This window comes from Momordica charantia (assembly GCF_013281855.1).
Source record: "Momordica charantia cultivar OHB3-1 chromosome 5 unlocalized genomic scaffold, Mcharantia_2.0 BLBB01000005.1, whole genome shotgun sequence".
NCBI classification, from domain to species: Eukaryota; Viridiplantae; Streptophyta; class Magnoliopsida; order Cucurbitales; family Cucurbitaceae; genus Momordica; species Momordica charantia.
The window spans coordinates 22,326,042-22,347,159 of NW_028275163.1; the positions used below are offsets into that span (position 1 = coordinate 22,326,042).

General features: G+C 35.6%; 5 protein-coding genes across 9 annotated transcripts; 1 reads left to right on the forward strand and 4 right to left on the reverse strand.

The window, feature by feature from the left end:
• Positions 1-2,674: 2,674 nt before the first annotated feature.
• Positions 2,675-6,367, reverse strand: LOC111014233 (RNA binding (RRM/RBD/RNP motifs) family protein). Its single transcript, XM_022288891.2, has 4 exons — positions 6,067-6,367; positions 3,391-3,459; positions 3,198-3,304; positions 2,675-3,123 (listed from the first exon to the last, which is right to left on the reverse strand). The coding sequence occupies exons 1-4, from the start codon at positions 6,185-6,187 to the stop codon at positions 3,016-3,018; spliced, it is 405 nt and encodes a 134-aa protein (XP_022144583.1). The 5' UTR covers positions 6,188-6,367; the 3' UTR covers positions 2,675-3,015.
• A 909-nt stretch (positions 6,368-7,276) lies between these two features.
• LOC111014357 (casparian strip membrane protein 1-like) lies at positions 7,277-8,572 on the reverse strand. The gene is made up of 3 exons (XM_022289048.2): positions 8,187-8,572; positions 7,721-7,844; positions 7,277-7,631 (listed from the first exon to the last, which is right to left on the reverse strand). Exons 1-3 carry the CDS (start codon positions 8,450-8,452, stop codon positions 7,413-7,415), a joined length of 609 nt encoding a protein of 202 aa, XP_022144740.2. The 5' UTR covers positions 8,453-8,572; the 3' UTR covers positions 7,277-7,412.
• Positions 8,573-10,517: 1,945 nt separating this feature from the next.
• Positions 10,518-14,989, reverse strand: LOC111014382 (mitochondrial fission protein ELM1). Of its 5 annotated transcripts, none has more exons than XM_022289084.2 (11): positions 14,735-14,987; positions 14,020-14,176; positions 13,584-13,650; positions 13,166-13,262; positions 12,849-12,998; positions 12,610-12,736; positions 11,808-11,920; positions 11,665-11,728; positions 11,475-11,568; positions 11,279-11,376; positions 10,518-10,876 (listed from the first exon to the last, which is right to left on the reverse strand). In XM_022289084.2, the coding sequence occupies exons 1-11, from the start codon at positions 14,903-14,905 to the stop codon at positions 10,644-10,646; spliced, it is 1,371 nt and encodes a 456-aa protein (XP_022144776.1). In that variant the 5' UTR covers positions 14,906-14,987; the 3' UTR covers positions 10,518-10,643. The 5 variants fall into 5 exon arrangements, with proteins under 5 accessions (XP_022144776.1, XP_022144777.1, XP_022144778.1 ...); XM_022289085.2 differs by having other exon boundaries at positions 14,752-14,948; XM_022289086.2 differs by having other exon boundaries at positions 10,639-10,876; positions 11,268-11,376; positions 14,735-14,976.
• Positions 14,990-15,071: 82 nt separating this feature from the next.
• Positions 15,072-18,448, forward strand: LOC111014252 (Cyclophilin-like peptidyl-prolyl cis-trans isomerase family protein). The gene is made up of 6 exons (XM_022288918.2): positions 15,072-15,231; positions 15,355-15,450; positions 15,529-15,590; positions 15,746-15,879; positions 16,472-16,556; positions 18,159-18,448. The coding sequence occupies exons 1-6, from the start codon at positions 15,160-15,162 to the stop codon at positions 18,202-18,204; spliced, it is 495 nt and encodes a 164-aa protein (XP_022144610.1). The 5' UTR covers positions 15,072-15,159; the 3' UTR covers positions 18,205-18,448.
• Positions 18,449-19,641: 1,193 nt separating this feature from the next.
• Positions 19,642-20,883, reverse strand: LOC111014325 (uncharacterized). Its single transcript, XM_022289009.2, has one exon. The coding sequence runs from the start codon at positions 20,621-20,623 to the stop codon at positions 19,961-19,963; it is 663 nt and encodes a 220-aa protein (XP_022144701.1). The 5' UTR covers positions 20,624-20,883; the 3' UTR covers positions 19,642-19,960.
• Between the last annotated feature and the right edge of the window lie 235 nt (positions 20,884-21,118).

The following is a 21,118-nucleotide window of genomic DNA, read 5'->3' on the forward strand; positions in this document are numbered from 1 at the left end:
TTTCTTCTGTTGTTGAAAGGATCTACTAAATTTTCTTCAAAAGAAGGATCTCCCAATGGCATATTTTCTCTTCCATCTTCCGAAAACAAATCAAATGTTGTGCTAATTCAATGGTTAAAGGTGATGGATATAATTAAATTTTCAACCATTTCAAAGTTTCCACAAGGACTTTTGGGCAGCAAAAATCATGTCCAAATAAGTCCACTTCTAAGTGGAGGGCTTTCCTACCCTTTTTATAAATAAAATATATGATAAAGTTTCGATAACTTTATTTTAAAAAAAAAAAAAGTAACCCAAGATCACAATCATTAACTCCATCAATTTAACATTTACCCCACCAAACACAAGAACCTGCCCAAAATTAATCTATCACATAATCCAATACAATTAACATGGTGTCAATTTGGCACTTCATCAATAACAGTAAGGACAATTTAAAAATGTATAGTTTTATTAGAAATTTTTTTTAATATAGTGACACTAAACAATTTGGTATCCAATAGATTTCTATCATCAACTCCATCAATTTAAGAATACCTCAACTTGCAAAAATTATCATCCTTAAGCAATGCAATGCATACACTGAATTTAGCGCTTCATCAGCAACAATAAAGACAATTGAAAATTTAAAGACGTATTAGAAACTTATTAGAAAGTATTTTTGAAAAGTTGGGTAGCAAAAAATAGGGAGTTTTTTAGGCATGAAAAAAACGTGGAGGCAATCATCAGTGTGTCCCAAATTCATGTACAAGATGAGAGACATGAACAGAAGCAGGCTGGGAGCCACAAATTTAAAAAGAAAAAAAATCATCTAAAATTTGCCACTTTCTTTACCAACTCCAACTCCAAGATTGTGCAGGCAAAACACGTTTCCCAAATTTCATTTCTAAAAGGGACAACACAATCTCGCCCCCACAGGCCACAGCCACAAATTTCTGTGTCTCTTTCGCTTCCCCTACTTGCAAATGAACAAAAAACACAAAAACAAAAACTAGTCCATAGTAATTTTAGAGACAACGACGGGAGGTGCAGTTAGCAGTTTCCATCTCAACCTCAGAGTTTCTGTCGTTAACCCGGCCCCGGCCCCGGCCCCGGCCCAATCTAAAATAAGGGAATTTTTAACTTTTATTATAGACTTAGGTGAGGTGGGTGAATCAACTTTAACCTTAAACTTTCAATTTCATTGACTTAAACTATAAAGTTTAAATCTGAATAAGCGTTGTGATTTCTATATACTTATTAAATACGTGATGCAATTAATACTCTCGGTTATTTAAGTTTTCATTTCTTTTAAAATATTTGTGACTAACTTTAGCTATGACTCTTCTTATAGTTGTATAAGACTATTTTTGCAAGTATTGGTTATTTAAGCTGTCTATAAATATAGACGTTTTGTGTTTGCTTGATTTTGTGGCTATGTTTCTTGTGTTTTTGTGATTAGTTTTGGGCATTTCTTTGACATGGTTTTATGTGTTGAACAAATAAATCCGAAAAATCAACCAAACTACGTTGGTCGGTCGGTTTAAACCGAATTGCAGGTGGGGAAACCGACACGTTGGTCGGAGTGGCGGAAAATGCCATTCCAACAAACGGCATCTCTCTTGTTCACGTGATTCATGTCGAACCAAATTCTCTCTTTTTTCTAACATGAAATCTCTCTCTACTCCCTCCCCTCTTTTTCCTCTCATTCTCTCTTCTTTCTAAGTTCTCATCTCCCCCTGTTTCCTCCCATTCTCTCCCAAAACCGGTCGAACCGAGGGACGGTTGATCAATTGGTACAAACCTTAAAGTATCTATAGTTTCCGGTCGACCAACCAAAACTGAATGGACAATTTTTAGTGTCGATTACGATACAATATCGATACCAACCAACCAATATTCACCCCTACCAGCGACCAGTCGCTTTAGGGACAATTTTAAATTTAATTTAGTAGAGGTAATAAATTGTCACACTTATTGAAGTTAAAGTTCAAAGTTTAAAAAGGATAAAATTGAAAGTTTATGGGGGAGGAAATGAGAGATTTGGGCTAAAGTCTTGCATGTAAGGGTTAGTGCATATCAATTGGGCAAACAACAATGTGGCAGCCCATGCCTTAGCAACTAGAGGTGTGGAGTCTGGTTTATCAGACACATGGATTTCTTCCTCTCCCAAATGGTTACGGAAGTACTTGGACATGTGATGTGGATGTGGATATTTGTAGCCTTGTGGTATGTTTTTCACTAAACAAATTTTCTCAGGTATGTTTTTCCATTTTTAAAAACCACAATTTCGAAAACAAAAATAAGTTCTTAAAAACTACTTTTCCTAGATTTTAAAATTTAGCTTAGATTTTGAAAATGTTTTAAAAAAGTAGGTAACAAAATAACACATCGGTGAATTTGAAAATAGTTATTAAACGAGCCCTAAACTTTCAAGTTCAATCCATTTTAATTTCTAAACTTTCACATATCTATTTAGTCTTTGAACTTTTTAAAAGACTGAAATGAGCATATATTAGAGGATGGGTATGTATTGAGATATTAGGTGACAAAATAACAGCAATTATCAAATGATTGTTTCTTTTAGTTCAAGGATTAAAATAGATATCTTGAAAATTCATTATTTTTCAAAACATTTTGAGAGTACACTAACCATGATAAAGTAACTTAAACCTATATATAACCAGAGGATTAATTGCTGCAAAAAGAAAGAATACTATCACAATACCACAAACTGCAAACTCAGAAAATACATGGAAGAATATCTCAATATCAGTTTAACTTTAGTTTATAAGATACTTAACTAATAACTAATAAGAAACCAAAAAAAAAAAATCAATTTGGTAATCTAATTTCATTGAATTTTAAAGGTTCCTGCGTGCTAACCTCTTATTCCTGAAGCCTTTCACATCTCTGGCATGAAGCACATTGCTGAAAGAACATGTCTGAATCACACTTTTCACGCACAGCTACATGGATCTGTTTCCTCCCTTTCCAGCTAACGTCCTTTTGATAAATGACAGAACATAAGAGCAATCATTTATCAGTTTTTCCCTCGGGAGGTCCTCTCGCTATAGGGATTTCGCCACGAAAACTGGTTACAGGTTTTGCGTAGTCCACAAAAATGACCCTTCCGTTCAACGCCTGCAGCAGAAAACCATTAGATTTAAATTTCTAGGATGAAAGAAGTAATGAAATAGAGGGAAGTGCTAGCAGACTTTGCCATTCATATCTGTCAGCGCTTTATGAGCTTCGTCTTCGGATGCGAAGGTGACGAATCCGAATCCTTTTGACCTATCAGAGACTCTGTTCATCACAACTTTAGCTGGAGTTGAGAAAATTGTGTTATGCTCCATGAAACTAAATTACCATGGTTAGACATGAAAGCTAAAGTGTCTGAATGGAACTCACCTTCAACGACCTGACCGTACTGAGAAAAAGCTTCTGATAATCCTTTTTCTGTGGTGTAAAATGATAGTCCTGAAGCAAAATATTCCAGAGAGAGGATTTCAATAAGACACAAGGAGTTGAAATATGTATAGACTGAAAAGTAATCAAATAGCAAAAAACTCAAGAACGTTATTGTACACAATGACTATTCTTTTTCATAAGAACAGTTTGAAATTCTATTAATCAATGTGACACGTAAGAATCTGCCTGAAAGGGAAATCAACTTGAGATCATGGGTTAACAGTGAAAGAGGGATAAAAATGGGGTTGGTTCCTCAAAATCTAAATCCCATTACACGAGAAGTTAGTGTGGCTGTTTGGCAGAACAAGGCCACACTAACAGTTTGCGACAATCAAGGAATGTATATCACCCATAAATGACATCCAGCAGATTATTTTCAACTTGAAGAACTTAACACATCCTAGATTTGAAAAGTTTAAGGTGCATATATATTCTTGGTCTCTTTAGGTTTTCTTCTTAAGAGAATTGAAGAGAGCTTCTTCTTTGTGAGCTTTTTCCAATGCTTAATGGACGGTTTTGGTTGTCAAAGACAATAAGCAATGGCAACCAAAGTTGGTCTTCCAATACACTTACAGATAGATTCAGGGAGTTCATGCTCAAGGAAGAAGAGGAACAAGCTAAATTGCAGCAAACTCAAAAGAGGTAACATTAGTGGGGAAAATTCTAAGACACAGGAACGTAAATACTGAACTGTCAAGAAAGTGCTAAGATAAATTCGGAGATGGGAGGAACTAACAATTGAAGCTATAGGAAGAAAGATGTTTCACTTCCAATTTCAGGACACAAAAATGAAAGCATCTTAGTAAATTGACCATGGTTCTTCAACAAGTCGGTCGCCCACTTTTTCTTCCCATCCAAGTAAAAACCAAGATAATGTTGATGTCTCAAAAGCAAGGATCATACAAAAAGGCAAGCCCAACAAGGAGCCAATATTACAAAAGAAGGTTTCTATTCTTAAGAATCAAACCTAAAAGGAAAATTATGAATAATTTAGTCATTGACACCTAGAGAGAATCGCTAAAATGGGCCAACCCTACACCTCCTTGCAAGAACCTTCAACATCCTTAAAACCCCTTAGATCTTCATCAAGAAACAGAGAAGTCCCTAACTCGAAATGAAGCAAGTTTACCATTATAGTTTATGGAGCAAGCTAAATTCCTTGATTCTCTTACTCTCTTCCTAGAAGTGCCTCCTTTTTGACTGATTACACCCATTTTCCTAACCTTCATTCCTTTACCGGACTCTTTTGAGGCAAAGCACCAGCAAAGTGATAAGCAGCCATTAAGGCTTGACCATTCATTCAAAACCCGATCTTGAAGTCCCTTCCCCTTGGGGAACCCCACCTAAACACTAATTCAAAGGCAAAGAACTTCTCCTATCAAGAGGAATAGCATTATCTACACACCCTATGCTTGAAGAAAAAGGAAAAGGATGAGAAGAAACATTTACCACATAATTTTAATTTTTTTATAATTGTATCTTTGGCCGTGTGGCAAGAAAGCAATAATGCTTTGTACAACAATTCAAACAAATACACAAACTGTAGGTGGGCCTAAACCTATCTGAATAACCTGGAAAATATTCCAAATGAGAAGGCACTAGAAGCAATGAGAGCTCCCTTCATATCCATTTTCTCCAATGCTAGGGTCAATAACTTTAATATGATCGGGGATGCTGCATGGATTTCAGCAAGTGGCGAACTGGTTTGGGCATAATTGCTTATGATGAATCTTATTATTTAAAAAAAAAAATGCATAAGATAAATATGGTCTGAAGGTTGATATTCAAGTCGAAGTCATAGCATTGAAGCAATGCCACAGTGTCTTGGCAGGGTTACATTAACATTCTAGCTATTGGAGCTTAGGAACTTAGCGATCCGCATGCAATGTTGAGTGGCAAAAAGAACGGTAAGAAAGATGAAGAGGAAGACCTCTTGGCTTGGTGCTTGCGGACATAAGACTCCTAGTTTAGCTAAGGAAGCTCTAACTAGTGGAGCCAGGTATCACATAGATCTGATGGCAACTTGCACCTTTTTTCTTTTCCTTCTATAAATCCTTTACATTCCTTTCACATCTATCCATCATTTTGATCTTTGATATCATTATTAGGAAATAAAAGGACAGAGTATACATATCAATCCTACGAGACTTTTGTAATTTCATACATCAATGAAATTGTTTCTTTCAAAAAAACATATACATATCAATTAGACGTTTATCCTTTACAGTATACAGAACAGATATCAATTTTGAGACGAATATAAATACATATATCTTAATTGCAAACTTCAAATAAGTTTTCTCCAAATTTTTCCACGATCTTAATTGTAAATCGGTACAGAAGCTCACATTTATATAGTTACAGTTTCACTTGTGATGTTAAAACAAATATTATACTTCACAAAACATAACGCGCGGACATCTCAGAGACCTTACTTCAAACAATTCATAGTCTCGTACAGACTATACAGCTAGCTCAATCCACGGATCCAGAGGAACAGTTAATCAGCAAAGAAAATTCGCGGCAAACAGAGTGATTTCAATTTTCAAATGTAAACTTCAAAGGTAATCGGACATGATGAATCGGAAAATTAGAGAGGAGGAACGTCGAATTTACCTCCAACAAAAAGCTTCGAAGCTATGCCTCTGTAAGAGACGAGACGAGACGGCGGAAATAGAGAGGGAAGAACACGACGACTGGAGTTTACTGCCATCGCTGTTTTCCTAATCGCCGCCATGGTAGTAGTATCACAGTGATACTATGAGTGCATCTTCTAGCAATTTTGGTGGAGAGAGCGGCGGCCGGAGGTTTGATTGGAGCGGCGGCGGCGAGGAGTGGTCGTATAAAAAGATGCAGGGCCCAATTCCACCATGTACTGGGGCAGGCCCAAGGCTGAATTCTAAGTTTACAAATAAAAATTATGATAAAAATACATTTTTAATCAACTTGGGATCAGAAGTTTCAAAAAGAATACTCGGTGTCTTTTAGCTTCGAGTTCATCGTTTGAAATTCTTGATTTAGATGGTAAGTCTCGAATATTCAAGTTAGGTTTAATTAACGTTTTTTTAGAGTGTTCAACTTTGAGTAGGGAACTAATTTTTCCTTACTTCTTGGTATTTGATTATCAATACTTCATCAATATTCGATTCAGTTAAAACTATATTTTGGTCCTTATAATTTTAGTTTTTGTTTATTTTGACTCATATATTCAAAATGTCAATTTTTGTCTTAATCCTTGTACTTTTAACTTCTCTTTATTTTACGTACTTTCAAAATGTCGTTTTTGTCTCTATTATTTTTTTTTTAGAAAGGGATCGTTTTGGTTTGGTCTCTTGATTTTATTTTTTTCCATTTTTTGATCACAATTTCAATATGACATTATATATTCAATATATTTCTTCAAATGTAGTAATAAGTTCGTATATATTAAAAGATTTTTGCTAAGCATAGAATTTGTGTTAAAATTTTACAAACAATAATCAAAATAATCCCTTTTTAAAAGTATAAAAATAAAAATGAATATTTAAAAATACATGAATAAGTTAAATTTATAGGTAGCAAAATAGACATTTAAAAATAGAAGGACAAAAATGAACCCAACTACGAAAGTAGTATTTTTAACCGTTTAATTTTATTTATCAACTTTTAATATTTACAAATTACAACGTTCGTTTTACTTATTATTATAAAAGTTATCGTTTTTCTTTAACTTTAAACATGACGAGGATGGTGAGATTTTGATTTTCCAACCTTTAGCGAAATTATTGATTGCTTTAATTAACCACAATAGTAAATGGATTTATCACAAAAATTAGAGTGTAATACGTAGCCAAAGAAAACCAATTACAAAGCAAAAGAGATCAAGAAAGAAAATTACAACCCAATGATCTTTGAAAGGAAAATATTTAAACAAAAGCACATAGACACCGGAGCGGTCACCGTCCGGCCGGCAGCGGCGGCGATTAGTGAGACTTTCTGATGGCGAAAGCAGATAACAAGATGAGGAACATCATCAGAAAAACCGCGATGAAGGATCCGACCACCGCGCCGCTCACTTTCTGGCAGAAATCGCCGAACTGGTCGCAGATCGCCAGCCAGTTGGTGCCGGAGTTGCCGCTGTGGGCCAGGTACACTATAGCGGCGGCGGCGCCGGCTGCTGACGTGGCCAATGTGAGAGCCACCTGCAATTTTTATTTAGCAATGTTCAATTATTATTATTTTTTCTTTTGAGTTAGGGATGAAGATAAAAGGAAATTTGGTTAATTTTTACAGTGTCGAGAATGATGAGGAGCAATCGGATTCCGACTGCAGTCGAGCGAACGATGCAGACGATAGAGAACGGAAGGGAGAGAACCAGGTAACCGCCGACAATTCCCATGGCCACAAGGAAGAATCTGCATCACCGAGACGTTAAATCATAAACTTAAAAGTTTGTCTCGATAAATTTAATTCATATTTTTAGTATCCTCCTTCAATTGTTTATTACTAAAAGGTTCAACAAAAGATGATACTATAAGAGTTTGAATTTTCTACGTGCTCGAAAACTCTAATAGTCAACCAACACAATCAACTAATATAAGTAGAAAATATCATGTTTTTATTAGGTGAATAAAAAATTTTGCATGTTGAATATGTAAACTGTAACGTAGCTAAGCTCAAATGATAGAGAATAGATTTAAATTTTTAGAACAATGTCTCAACTATAAAAATTTGATCTCACGACGATGATCACTTACTGAAAAGTGGGTAGATCGTCGTAACTAGCTTCAAACTGAAAGAACTGAGTGAAGAAAGGAAGAGTTTCGTCGCTAGTTCCCATGGCGGCGGCGGCACCCAAGGCGGCGCCCAAGGCGCCAAGCCTCAGAACAAAGTCAAACACGGCGAGCCCCCGCTTCCACCCGCCGTTCTCTTGGCGGGGAGCGGCGGAAGCAAGCGCTTTCTTCTTGCTGCTGCCACCGGTTTTCGGCATGTCGATGACGGTTGCGTCGCCGGAGTTGTTCATATTCTGAGCCCTTGGAAGAAGTTAATAAGAGGTGAAACTGAGAGAGAGTTTACTCTTAGATGGTTCTCTGTAATGTGGTGGGGAAATGGAAGCTTGAGAACAGTCCTTTAATGGAGGAAGATCAAGGGGTTGGTTGGAAGAGAAAAAAAAGTGAAATTATTTTAAGAATTTATGTGAAGGAGATAATGGAGCAAATTGAAGAAACTCATGGGGGAGTTGTTGCAGAAGGTTCTTAACCTATTTGACTTTAAATTAATCTTTTTCCATAATAAAGCAGGTGGAGAATGAAGATACAATGCTGGAAAAAGAAAATCATATATTTATAACATATATTTATTTAAATGTTTTATTAAACTCTCAAAGTTAAAATTATACTTAATTGCAATTAACGTGACATATTTATTGTTAAATGAATTTTGACTAAATTATTATGATGTGACAGATAGTTTGATAGATCAGTGAATATGTCACGATGATAGGAAAGATATCCTGATAAATTAATACAATATCAATATAATTTGACATATTGAGAAATATATCATGTCATAAATAATATTAAAATATACCAATTAAATTTATGTTTATTTGTTAAAATATTATAGTGTTATTGAGAAATAAGGAATAACAAAGAAATGAGTAACAAGATTGTTATTTGCAGCATCATATACTTAAGTAAAGTTTTTTTTTTCCCCTTTGAACGCTGATGAATCAATCAATTTAAGCATTTTCAACTTCTCCAATCGACCAACTGATTAAGTCGATCCAACCAACCAACATCAATTTGATCGATTTCAACTGGTGTAATCAATTTCTCAAATTTGTTTAATAATCTCATTATCATCTTCTCTTTTACTCATATACAATGGAACACACCTAAGCTGGTTAGTTGTTATTATACCAAAACTTATATACATTTGGCCAAAAAAACTAATGCATTTAACACCACTTAAAAGAACTTTTACCATAACAAATTGAGAAAAATAAATTAGAATCATACAATACAAATACATTGGACAAATTAAAACCAAACAAATAATGTCCAATTAGATAGCATTTGTTTGGCCTAAAATTAAATCACACCAACCAAAAGTCTTTAATTAACTAAGGAATAAGCCCTTAAATCTCTTTAATTAACCAACTAAACCACCTTGTTTTCCCTTATCCAGCCATGATTCATGCTAGGACCAACAACTTTCTTAATCATAAAAGTTTAGGTGCATAATAAAGATCTGGAAGAAAGAAAAAAAAAAGTCATATTGCATTGCATCATGCAAAAGCAGTTGATTTACTAGCTAATCTTGCTTTTGATTTTTATAAATCATATTGATTATGTTGGATCGTTTAATAATGTTGATGTGTCTTGACTTTGATAAACAATAAACATGAACATTTAGATTCCTTAACAATGTTATCTTTTCTTGTCTCTTATTTTTCAACATTTTGAGGAACATAAGTATTTGACCATTGTTTTTGTCTCTATGTCTTGATTTCTCATTTTTAAGAAATATTAAAATTAAATTTATTGTGAGAAACAATAAATAGTTATTAAACATGTTTCTATTTCTTTCTTCAGTTAAAAAAAAACAAAGAAAAAAAGAAACAATTTCCCAACACAGTTTCTTTTTTTATTTATTAAAAGAAACTAAGAAACGATAACAAATGAACTCTCTTGTTTTTTAAGAAACATTTTTCAAAATTGTATATAAATTTTAGAAACAATAAAAACAAGTTTTGTATTTTTTTTTATTTTCAGTTATTTTAACTCATAAATAAAATTATTATTTTATCATTTTTATTTATAGTATGACATAAAAAGGAAGAAACGAAAACAAAACAAAAAAAACAAAAACCCAAGCGTTATTAAATGAGCCCTAAAATGGTAAGTTATGTAAAGCTCTTGGAGTACAACAAAATGTTTGAAAGTTTAGACATCAAAATTATATTCACTTCAAAAGTTTTTCGACCAAATATAGGATTAATGCAAATAATAATATTCGGTACATATTTTTCTGATGGCAAAAATGGTATGCTAATGTTTCATCTAAGGTTCATTGGCTAAAATGGATATCAAACAACAATAAACCACTCAATATAAGATTACAATACCCACAAATCCAGGACAATACAATTGCTTGATTTCTGTAAACAGCTTTCAAATGCTTCGAAAAGAAATCGAACAGAAGCAGAAACGTTACAGATGCTCGACATGAGAACCCGAAAAAGAGGGGGTCAGCAAGTAAATAAATAAATGCATTAAAAACTGCCTGGAGATGGAAAAAATTCCAAGCAGAGTTTGGCCAAGGCTAAGCTTCACATTGTCAATCATGTATGAATTCTCCACCCGCGTGCGACGAGTGCTGAATGTACCCGATTTGCAGCCTCTGCAGTGTCGTTTAGGGGTGAGTAGCTCCAACTTCCTGATATCTGTCAGGAAAGGTTTGATCTGTAACGTCTATGTAATAACGATTGAAAGGAAACCACGGGATTATTGAATATATGCATTCATGTTTAGATTTTTTAAGAACATATGTAAACCTGACCTATTGGCTAAAGTTATTTAGTTTAGCAGATTCAATATGATATTAGAGCAAAAGTTCCTAAGTTTGAATCCATATGCAATCATTTCTTCCCCCAGTTGATATTACCGTTCATGTATTGGACTTTGAAAATTAAATTAATATCTGAGCCGACGGCTCACGTGAAGAAGTGTTAAGAATAGTTATAAACTTAACCTATAAACTAAGACTTCTAAATGTAGTGCACAAGTTATAGTTCTATTAAATGAATCCTGAAAACTTGAGATAACTCAACTCACATCTTCTTTACCAGTGAACGGTCTGACTACTCCTCGTTCAGCCAGGGACTTTTGGAAGTCTGCAAACTTCCACGTGCATCGATCCGCTCCAATCACGTAGACGGGTTTCCTTTCGAAATCATACACATGTCAAACAGAAGAACTTCAATATGAACGATGTTCTGAACCACATTAGTTTCAAGAATGCAACTTGTACTTCAAACATACCCAATACTGCAAGCCTCACTCAACATACTTACTGAGTCAGCCGTTATTACAAATGCATCAGCCCAGGCTAAGTGCCCGAGATGCGGATTCGGTCCTGTGTAACAAAAAATGAATAAAAATCTTAGGCAAACTTCTATGATATACAATAATTATCATATATGTTTTCTGAATAACAAGGCAACTGAAGTACCTTCACCATCCCAAATGTATACTTTAGGATGGGTATTGAATTCTTCCATCAAGAGTTTGGATACCTAATAATATCATACCAGGAGATATAATTACCAAATCCGAGAAGGGAAATATTTCAAGCGATTAGATATCAATGGACACCTTCTTTGGGGTTCGACGTGAGAACGAGATCCGAACACTTCCACAGCTCCAAAGAACATTTTGCAACATAGTAGCTAACTGCTTTGCAAGATCGACACCGTATCGACAATTGCCTGTAAAGATCATATAGATGCAAGGTAGGGCCAATCTATCAAAAGCAAGGCAGGCAGGAGAAAGATCAACATGGGAACAGGTCAGATTTGCAAAGGGAAAAGAGAAAAAAAAACACGATATGAGAAATTCAAAATTGTCTGGATACAATCCCTCATATCCTGATCAACTGGATTGTATCTTCGTGGACTCCAATAGGAAGGTAATATACTTGTGTTTATGGGTATTTCTTTAGCATTTCGTCCGAGGGAAGGAGCTCCTCTAATTCTATAAGTTTTTTATAATAATCTTTTCTTGAATATAATTTTTTAAAAAGGGACAATTTTGAGCAAGTTTTGGACGCGATCTTGGTCAATATCCTTTCTCATACTCCTTTAAAACCAAAAGTAAAAAATTTATGCCTGGTTTGATGGTTGTTTTCTGTTTATAAAAATTAAGCTTGTAAACATAGTTCCACCTATATGTTTGTTTTGTTATCTAATTTTCAAAGGTGTTTTCAATATAAAGCCAAATTTTAAAAACTAAAAGAACATAGTTTTAAAAGACTTGTTTCTGTTTGTGAGTTTGGCTAAAAATTCAAATGTGTTTTCAGAGAATAAAAAAAACATAACATACAAATTGTGAGGAAGTAAGCATAATTTTAAAAATAGAAAACTAAAAACAAATGGTTATCAAATGAAGCATGCCTTACTTGATGGGCCTCCAATATTAACCACAAGCAGTGGTTTTGGAAGAGAAGCCAGTTCCTCATGCCAAGCAGAAGCTGCACTTCTAAGTGCAGCAAAATCAGCCTGATGAAGAGCTCCAACAGTAAGAACCTGTATATCAAGGTTCCAATGATGAACAAATGTAACAATCAAGAAAAAATTACCATCATTTCTCTTGAGCTGTTTATGGCATCAAATACATGTGCAGAGCCAAGATACTTGCCACATTTTTTCCAGGAGGTTCACAAGGAGTAATCCACCGGCGAACCAACCAAGGAATCTGTTGTCGTGCTTGAGGATTCAACGAGTAATAATCATGACGAGGAGCAATCACCAAATCAAATCTATCTAGCCGAGATCTCGGATGTTGAATCTGAAACAATACATTACATAAACCAGTAGAGTCAGCTGTTATTAATGTTAAAAGAGCATAGAGAATAAGGCTCCATATATAAAATAAGAGCCCACAACTGACTATCTCAACAATTTCAGTCCACCACAGTCCCTTTTAAGGGGATTTTAGAGAGAAGGGGGTTTCACCTGGACAACAAATACATTTTCTGGAGCAAACCGTTTAATAGAGCTGGCAATCGAAATTGTATCTCGGCCAGATGCGATTACGAGCAACGGGCCATACCTAATAATAAAAATTATAGGGTAGCACATTAAGCGAACAATTTGAATTAGCACTGAAGTTTAGTAGGACCTCCTCATTTTAGCCTTTGGGGCTAATAAGTAATCATTCAATTGAATGAAATCACTCTACTGGGAATAAGTCCAATAGTTGCCAAACTATATATGTGATAAAGGAGTCAAATATTTATTTGAGGAACAGTTGTCAACTAGTCATAACCTCAAGAATCGGACATGGCAGTAAAGGGAATCTCACATACAATGTATTATATTCCACAAAAGTTCCCAACAAATCATAAGATAAGAGAGAACATAAGGAACGTACTGATCAAACGTTTCCCGTGCCACTTTTGCAATTTGTTTTGCATCAGCTTCTAAGACGTGTAATAAGCCTGCAAATACTCATCAGGAATAGCTTTCAGTGTCTGACATTGGGTGTTTAAAGGATCAAGTTCAAATAATGGATTAAGTTTCTTGTAATTAAAAGATTTTATTAGTGCATATTTTGTATCGGCCTCTTCAACCCCAATTATATTGGCTTACTTTAGAACTCAAGGACACGAAGGTACAATCTATAGAACAAATCTTGTTCAAGTAAGATCCGCAAACTGATAAGTAGCAGTTAGGCAAAAGATCAGTTGATAACCCCTATGTCAGCTTCACTTTCAAAGAATCATGGTTATCAACTTATAATTAGTTCAACTCATAACTAGCTATTAACATATTCTCTAAATGAGTTGTGATGAATGAGCAATCATTACCATTTTTCTTGCCCAGCAGAGGCATCCCTTTCTTCCCTTCAACTTTTAAGCCGGAACCACCAAAAATTTGCCTGATAAAATGGTCTAATTTCTTGTGAACAGAAACTGGGAGCCAATGAAGCCACTCATTGATCCCTCCCCGTGGCCTCAAAACCCGCTGCACAAACATACATAAATTTGAGTCGTTTAAACCTGTACAAAAATCATTTTGTTTTTAAAAATTAAGCTTATAAACACTAATTTCATCTATGCATGTGCTTTTTTGTTCTATTATTTACTATTTTAAAACACTTTCAAAATGCAAGCTTAAATTTTAAAAGCAAAGAAAATAGTTTTTTAAGACTTGTTTTTGTTTTTAAAATTTGGTTAGGATTTAAGTAGGTAAAAACCATATCAAAGAAATTGATTCTTGTGAAGAATCAAGCACAATTTTCAAAAACAGAAACCTGACTTTTGACATGCATTAATTGATGTATCTCCTATACCTTATCCATCAGAAATCTAAGAGTGAAAGTAAGATACAAAAACAGAGTGAAAAAGGATTAAACGAATACACAAACATCACAGCATAGAACTCTTAAAGAGATTGAATGAACTGGGCTATTCTGGTTAGAAACTTGACACAGAAACTAAAATTCAGCGTCACCAATAAATTGATTTCGTAAAGGTATACTTCATACAAATGATTGTGGAATGGAAACAACAATGTACTCACGTAGAGAGAATGCCGACCTGAAAGGCCGAGAGCACGAACCAAACCGAGACACTGATTTTCCGCGCCGGGGAAGCCATTTCCGATCACGACTGCCCGTCTGATCGCGCCGTAGATCCCGCCGCCGAAGATCTCCGGCACGCCCGCGGACCCATTCGGAGGCTCCGGTCTCATTTCAAAATCCAATGTCTTCAAGTTCACGCTTCTTCGTTTTTGATTCTCTGAAAACCCAATATTTTTTAACTCGACGGTTGTCGCCGGAGGTACGCCGTCGTTCTTGTAATTGAAATGGGCCTGGCCCAGTAAAAGCCCGGCCCATTTTAGGACATCGGCAAAGCCCAAGCCCAAGCCCATGATTTTCCATCTCTTCTTCTTCCCTCCCTCTCGCGAAAATTTCTCCGATTTGGAAAATTTGCTGTGCGGCGACGATGTGGGCGACCGCCGAAGGAGGGCCGCCGGAGGTTACTCTGGAGACTTCTATGGGTTCTTTCACCGTCGAGGTACTCTTTTTTTCTTCTCCATTAAGCTTGAATTTAGCTTTACTCTTTCTCGTTACTTGAGAAACTGGAAAAGTTGAAAAGAAACTTATTAAGATCTTCTGTTAATTGACCGTTTGATTGTAGCTTTACTTCAAACACGCCCCGAGAACATGTAGAAACTTCATCGAACTTTCTCGGCGAGGTTATTACGACAATGTCAAATTCCACCGGATTATTAAGGTTTGTCTCTCCTGCGAAGGCTGTTATTAGCTCCAGGTTGTTCTCTTAAGGTTCAAGCACACTCTCTGTTTTGTATAGGATTTTATAGTTCAAGGTGGAGATCCCACTGGAACAGGACGGGGAGGGGAATCTATTTATGGGTATGTGTTATTTCATTTCTCTGTCAATGGTTTTAGGTTTAATTCTTCTTATTTCATCATGTGACTCTTTTGCTGATTTTTACATGGTTAAGTACTCGAGTCTTCATTATAAGGTGTTAAGTAATTGAGTTTTATGAGGCGTTGATGTGTCTCAGTAAGAAGTTTGAGGATGAAATTAAACCAGAGTTGAAGCATACTGGAGCTGGTATTTTATCGATGGCAAATGCTGGTCCTGATACAAATGGAAGCCAATTCTTTATCACCCTTGCTCCTTGCCCATCCTTAGATGGTAAGCACTTTTCTAGTTATTCTTTCTCTCTCTTTCTTTTTTAAAGTTATGCCAATCAATTTATGTGCATTCAAGAGGAAATGATTTAAAATGGCTCCTTTAGTATTTGAGATTCTACATCGACTTAGTAGAATGAATGTTGACTCAGGGAGATTCAATAGGAGCTTCATTTATTCCCGACTAATTTCATGAGTCTACGTTGATTCCAGATGCATGTATATGAATCTATGATGATGTAGCACAAATGATATAGATTTTCAAATATGAGTTATAGGTTTCTAGATCATTTTGGTTTGTTCGAGGTCAGGAGAATGAAGTACTTGAAATCTGTCAACTTTAAGTACCTTTTTGAATGAAAGCAGCACCAGGAGGATCGAACACGCTATCTGTCGACTTTAAGTACTTTATCAAGTATTAACTGCCTCAGTGTTTCAATTTTTAGGTCTTTGTACTGATCTTTAAACTTTTATAGTGCATGACCGATTGGACCAATGAGTGTATGGTTGAAGCTTTCTGCACTCCAGAAATTAAACCTGCTGCTTAAGTTTGTTGAATTCTAATATTTCTTAAATGCATTCTTCTCTATGTCCAGGAAAGCACTCAATCTTTGGAAGAGTTTGTAGGGGAATGGAAATAATCAAAAGGCTTGGCAGTGTACAAACTGATAACAATGATAGGTATCCTTCTCATTTGCTATATCCCCATATTTCTAGTACTATGACTGACTGCAAAACACTGGATTTGATTGAAAAGGCTTACAAATCTCTGAGTTCTCTGATATTTTGATGCCGAGGAGAAACATTTTTATGATAAGAAACAAGTTCCACTCCAATAAAAAGAGAAGTACAAAAAAGGTAGATAAGCTAGCCACCTTCCTGCCAAGAGGTTTATATTAGCTAAGGGTTTTAGTCCTTCATAGAACTATTGCACAAACCAGTCCAGTTTGGGATAGGACCATTGTAAGGAACTTCTTTCGACTTTTCTTATTTACTGTATTTATACCGCCCAATGCTGAACTCCAAATATCACAGAGAGAATTTAATTTTCAGCTAGTAACTTTCTAAATAGTCTTAACTGTAAGGGAATCCACAATTGGAAGAGAATGGGGCGGTGAGTGAAGAGGGAGTTATGAGTATAGGACTACAAGGTTCTAAAGTCCATCATTTTGTGCCAAGTAAGGTATTCAACGGTACAATGCAAAGCAAATATGAAAGGGGAAACCAGTTTTCAAGCTCTTTCATTCAATAAACCCCCTTCTAAAATGCAAGTTACAATTTTGGTATTTCTATTCAACAATATTTCCTTGGTTGTAATCTTCGTCGACGGAACCATGGTGGGCTCCTAACCCCAGGTCCCTGGCTCTGATAGTAATCTTCCTGGAGTCCTAAACCTTATATCTCCCAATCATCACTTCTCCCCGAAAGGGAACTCTTGATACATTATCCACTTTCTGTAACTCCTTTGGTTTTTTTTGTGGATTTTCCCCTTTTGTAATTTCAATCATCAATGAAGTTGTTTCTTATCAAAAAAATAAAATTAAATTAATCCACCTTGAGTACATTTAGAAACTGAAGTCCATGAATTCCATCTTTTATATCTTTGAGGAACCAATCATTTCAGTGCAATCCATGCTTATGAAGAAATCTCCAATTCCACTCAGATATAAGATCTAAGTTCCCAAAAAATAAAAATAAAAAAATTCCTCGGACTGTATCTGATTCCAGTATCTTGCTTTTAGAAAGTTCTCTTCAATATCAATGCCAGATGAAAAACTTAGAAAATTCTCTCAATATCAACGCCAGATGAAAAACTTACTTAGAGAGGTCGATTTTCAAACTCAAGACCAATGTACAAATGTTCAAGACTGCTTAGATTGATGGATTTTTCTTCACTGTATGCTCTAACTGAAACAGCCGATGCTAGAATTCTGGTACTGGTACCATCTCTGATCTTTCTTTGGCATCATGTCCATGAGCTGATATACCATCATTCAATTTCATCCTTAATTAAAAATTTCAATTCACATATGGCATTTTGACACAAGGTAGTAAGGACTTAATCGAAAATAAAACCCCACTCTTATTAGTGTATTAGAGTCAATGGTTCAATACATAAAGGAGGGAAATTAAAACTTTAAAAAGAATGGCAGTTGTATATTTAGTCTCAATATCAATATTATTCATGAAGTTACTTTTGCCAGTCTCCCAAAGTGTTGTGAGATCATATTAGCAGAAATGAGTTGAGTGAGGCTAATTCAATTGTGTTTTCTTGTGGTACAGACCCATCCATGATGTGAAAATTCTACGAGCATCGGTTAAAGACTAAAGCTTTCGGTTATTAACTACTTTTAACACACTCGTACCGTTTGTATCGACCGTGTATGCAGCAATCGAGACCTTGTATTTTTGTCATGACAGAAGGAATGAAGAATTTCCATTGTTGGTTGGAGAAAGAACTGGCAGAAATGGTCTTTCAATCTCATTGTGTAAGTGGTATCCAAAACTCATAACTGTATGACTTCTTTCCCATCTCATCATAGTTTTCTGAATTATAATTCTTTATTTGGACACCACAACATTTTCCCTTCGTTCTTAGCAAAAGAAATCATGAACCAGAAATTTAGGAGAAACTCAAGTCCCTTCTCATTATTCTAAAACTGAGGATTACAGAAAAAAATGATTTATATAGACTTGAGAAAAAACTCCTATTACACAATGAAACTGCCGTTTTAAGTAAAACAGAAACTAAAATTGCTAATACCAGTAATGAACAGCTAAACACTCACCACACCAGAAATGCAAGAATTCATAGTAAATCACTGCCACGTAGTCAGCCAGCTGTAGAAGACTTGGTGTGCTGTCTTAACAATTCTCATTATTAGAAACCCTTTGTAATTGGATTAAGAAATACAGTGGAAAATAGGAATTGAATTATTATTATTATTTAAAAATGACTTTGAATTTGGTTTAATGTATAATTGTTATTTAATTTAAAGAAATATAGTGGAAAATATGAATGCAATTCATAGCCAGAGATGACGTGGAGGATGAGATTGGGAGTTGATAATCCTGCATTTTAAACATCCTCATTTCATTTGAAAAAATAAATTTTGAAAATTGATTTTTTTTTTTTTTGGGAATTGACAAAATTGATCGACGACAAAGTTGACTGCCTTCAACTGTTATTCGACAAAATTTAACTGACCGACCAATTTGGTTTCTGTCAATTTTGGCTTCTTGCATAAATGGAGATTTGGTACTTCAAGTTTTGGCCTCCATAATGTTTTTTATTTTTTTAAATAATAAGTCTGAATTTTTAAATTTAAAAATAAAGGTTTTTTTTTCGCAAAGGAAAATTTAGAATAGAATTTATCCCATATTTTTAAATTAACTAAAATAAGTACCTACCCGATTAAGTTTTGTTGACAATATAACAAAGTTAATAATAATTATAATAATAACCAAAAAAACATGAGGCTTTCGTTTCATGCACTTTTTTTTTTTCCTAATAATGCTAAATTAGAATTTTTTTTTTCCCCTAATAATGCACTTTGGTGATGTGGCTGTACTTGGAAGAGTAATATTTTGTCAAATAAATTTCTAATTTTCAATATATTGTTAAAGGACTTATCTCCAACTGAAAAATATTCATGAGTTTGAATCTCTGTTGGAGTAACTCAAAAAAAAGAAGGAAAAAAAAGCAAGCCTCTGCAAAAACAAAATGATTCTCGTTTCCAAGTAGTCATCATAAGAAATTTGATACTAAAATTGAAATTTCTTGAACCTTATGATTGTCTAAACACACCCAACTAATCAAAATCTACAGGAAAACCCTTCAGATACAGACACCAAGAACTCAAAAACCATTAAAATTCTATAGTTCATTCATCCCATTAGTTCACTTCTTAACAACTAAACCCTAGAAGAAGAAAAAGAAGAAGAATGGGGAAAAACTAAGCAGAGAATTAATGATTGAACAGAGGAGAGCATCCCAACCGAAAAACACAGAACGCTTCCCCTTCAGATCGGGGGAAAATGTAAATCCAAATCGAAATCAAAATCAAAATCTATTGGAATCGAATTCAATCAAGAAATCCTGTTTTGTGCCATACGGCGTTTCTTACTCGGCGTAGATCCCTCCCTTTCAGAGTCCTCCCTACGCCTTCCAGCACCGAGAACGTGGTTTTCGGCGACACGCCGGAGCCTCTCGCCACGATCTCGTGCGGCGGCAGCATCTCCTCCTCCTCCGCAACAATATCGCCGTTCCTCTGTTTCCTCATCGCAGGCACGTTAATCGGAGCCGATTGCTGAAACTTTCTCGAAGAAGGCACGGATTGAGAGTATTCTCTGACATTCTGCAGCGGCCTGGGAATCGATCGCGACGAGGAGGGGGATATCGCTGCCGAAATCGAATTTCCTCGAGTCAGAACCGTTCCGATTCCGACTCTCTGTTTGCGATCGCCATCGAAGTCATCGGTTAACGCCGCGAGAACGCCTGAATTTCCGGAACTGGAGCCGCCATCGTCTCTAGAGATTCTGGAGCGGAACTGACGGTTATTGGATAGGGCGAAATCGCCGGTCCAGAAGACCTCTGATTCGTTGAACTCGTCGCTGGCGGCGGCGTCGGAGGGAGGAGGATAGGAGGACGGCGGCGGGGATGAGAAGAGGTGGAGAAAGTGGTGGCTGGAAGAAGACGACTGCCGGAGAAGATAGCCGGAGGCGGCGGCGGGGGCGGAAGAGTCCATTTTGTGGAGTAGAAATTAAGGGGATGCGGCGGAGAGACGGTGGAAAGGGAGAATTAAAAAGAAGAGAATTGGAATTGAAAAGTGATGGAATCCACCGAAAGGGCGTCACAGTCGTGGGGCCGTGACGTGGCAGTCGCCGTCGGCGTCCTCGTTTTGCCTCTCTGACGTACTCCATCAACAAATGTCAAGTTAAGTCTTTATAAGGTTTGTTGGATTTTTTATTCCTTTGCTTATAAATTACAAATTATAAATTTGGTCGGTCTCCTATTTTTTCCAAAAAAGTCTCATAAACATGATCATAAATATCCCTCCATTTCCATCTACACTTGCGTGGTTTGTCATCGACACAAAGATAAACAGATATTTTCATATTTTTGCAAAAATATCAATAAAAATATCAAAAATATCAAAAAAAAAAATCTTATTAACGTAGACATAATATTAATACAATTATTTTGACGAGACACTTCTTTATTAATTTAAATAATTTTTAAG

Coding starts and splice junctions, on each gene's coding strand:
- LOC111014233 (XM_022288891.2), bottom strand. CDS start 6,187: ATGGCGGCGATTAGGAAAACAGCGATGGCAGTAAACTCCAGTCGTCGT. Junction 3,460..6,066: donor TTCGAAGCTTTTTGTTGGAG/GTAAATTCGACG, acceptor ATTTTGCTTCAG/GACTATCATTTTACACCACA. Junction 3,124..3,197: donor TGACAGATATGAATGGCAAA/GTCTGCTAGCAC, acceptor TTTCTGCTGCAG/GCGTTGAACGGAAGGGTCAT.
- LOC111014357 (XM_022289048.2), bottom strand. CDS start 8,452: ATGAACAACTCCGGCGACGCAACCGTCATCGACATGCCGAAAACCGGT. Junction 7,845..8,186: donor GACGATCTACCCACTTTTCA/GTAAGTGATCAT, acceptor TCGGTGATGCAG/ATTCTTCCTTGTGGCCATGG. Junction 7,632..7,720: donor TCCTCATCATTCTCGACACT/GTAAAAATTAAC, acceptor TAAAAATTGCAG/GTGGCTCTCACATTGGCCAC.
- LOC111014382 (XM_022289084.2), bottom strand. CDS start 14,905: ATGAGACCGGAGCCTCCGAATGGGTCCGCGGGCGTGCCGGAGATCTTC. Junction 13,263..13,583: donor GCACGGGAAACGTTTGATCA/GTACGTTCCTTA, acceptor TTTTATTATTAG/GTATGGCCCGTTGCTCGTAA. Junction 12,999..13,165: donor AAAATGTATTTGTTGTCCAG/GTGAAACCCCCT, acceptor GTATTGTTTCAG/ATTCAACATCCGAGATCTCG.
- LOC111014252 (XM_022288918.2), top strand. CDS start 15,160: ATGTGGGCGACCGCCGAAGGAGGGCCGCCGGAGGTTACTCTGGAGACT. Junction 15,232..15,354: donor TGGGTTCTTTCACCGTCGAG/GTACTCTTTTTT, acceptor GTTTGATTGTAG/CTTTACTTCAAACACGCCCC. Junction 15,880..16,471: donor TCCTTGCCCATCCTTAGATG/GTAAGCACTTTT, acceptor CTCTATGTCCAG/GAAAGCACTCAATCTTTGGA.
- LOC111014325 (XM_022289009.2), bottom strand. CDS start 20,623: ATGGACTCTTCCGCCCCCGCCGCCGCCTCCGGCTATCTTCTCCGGCAG.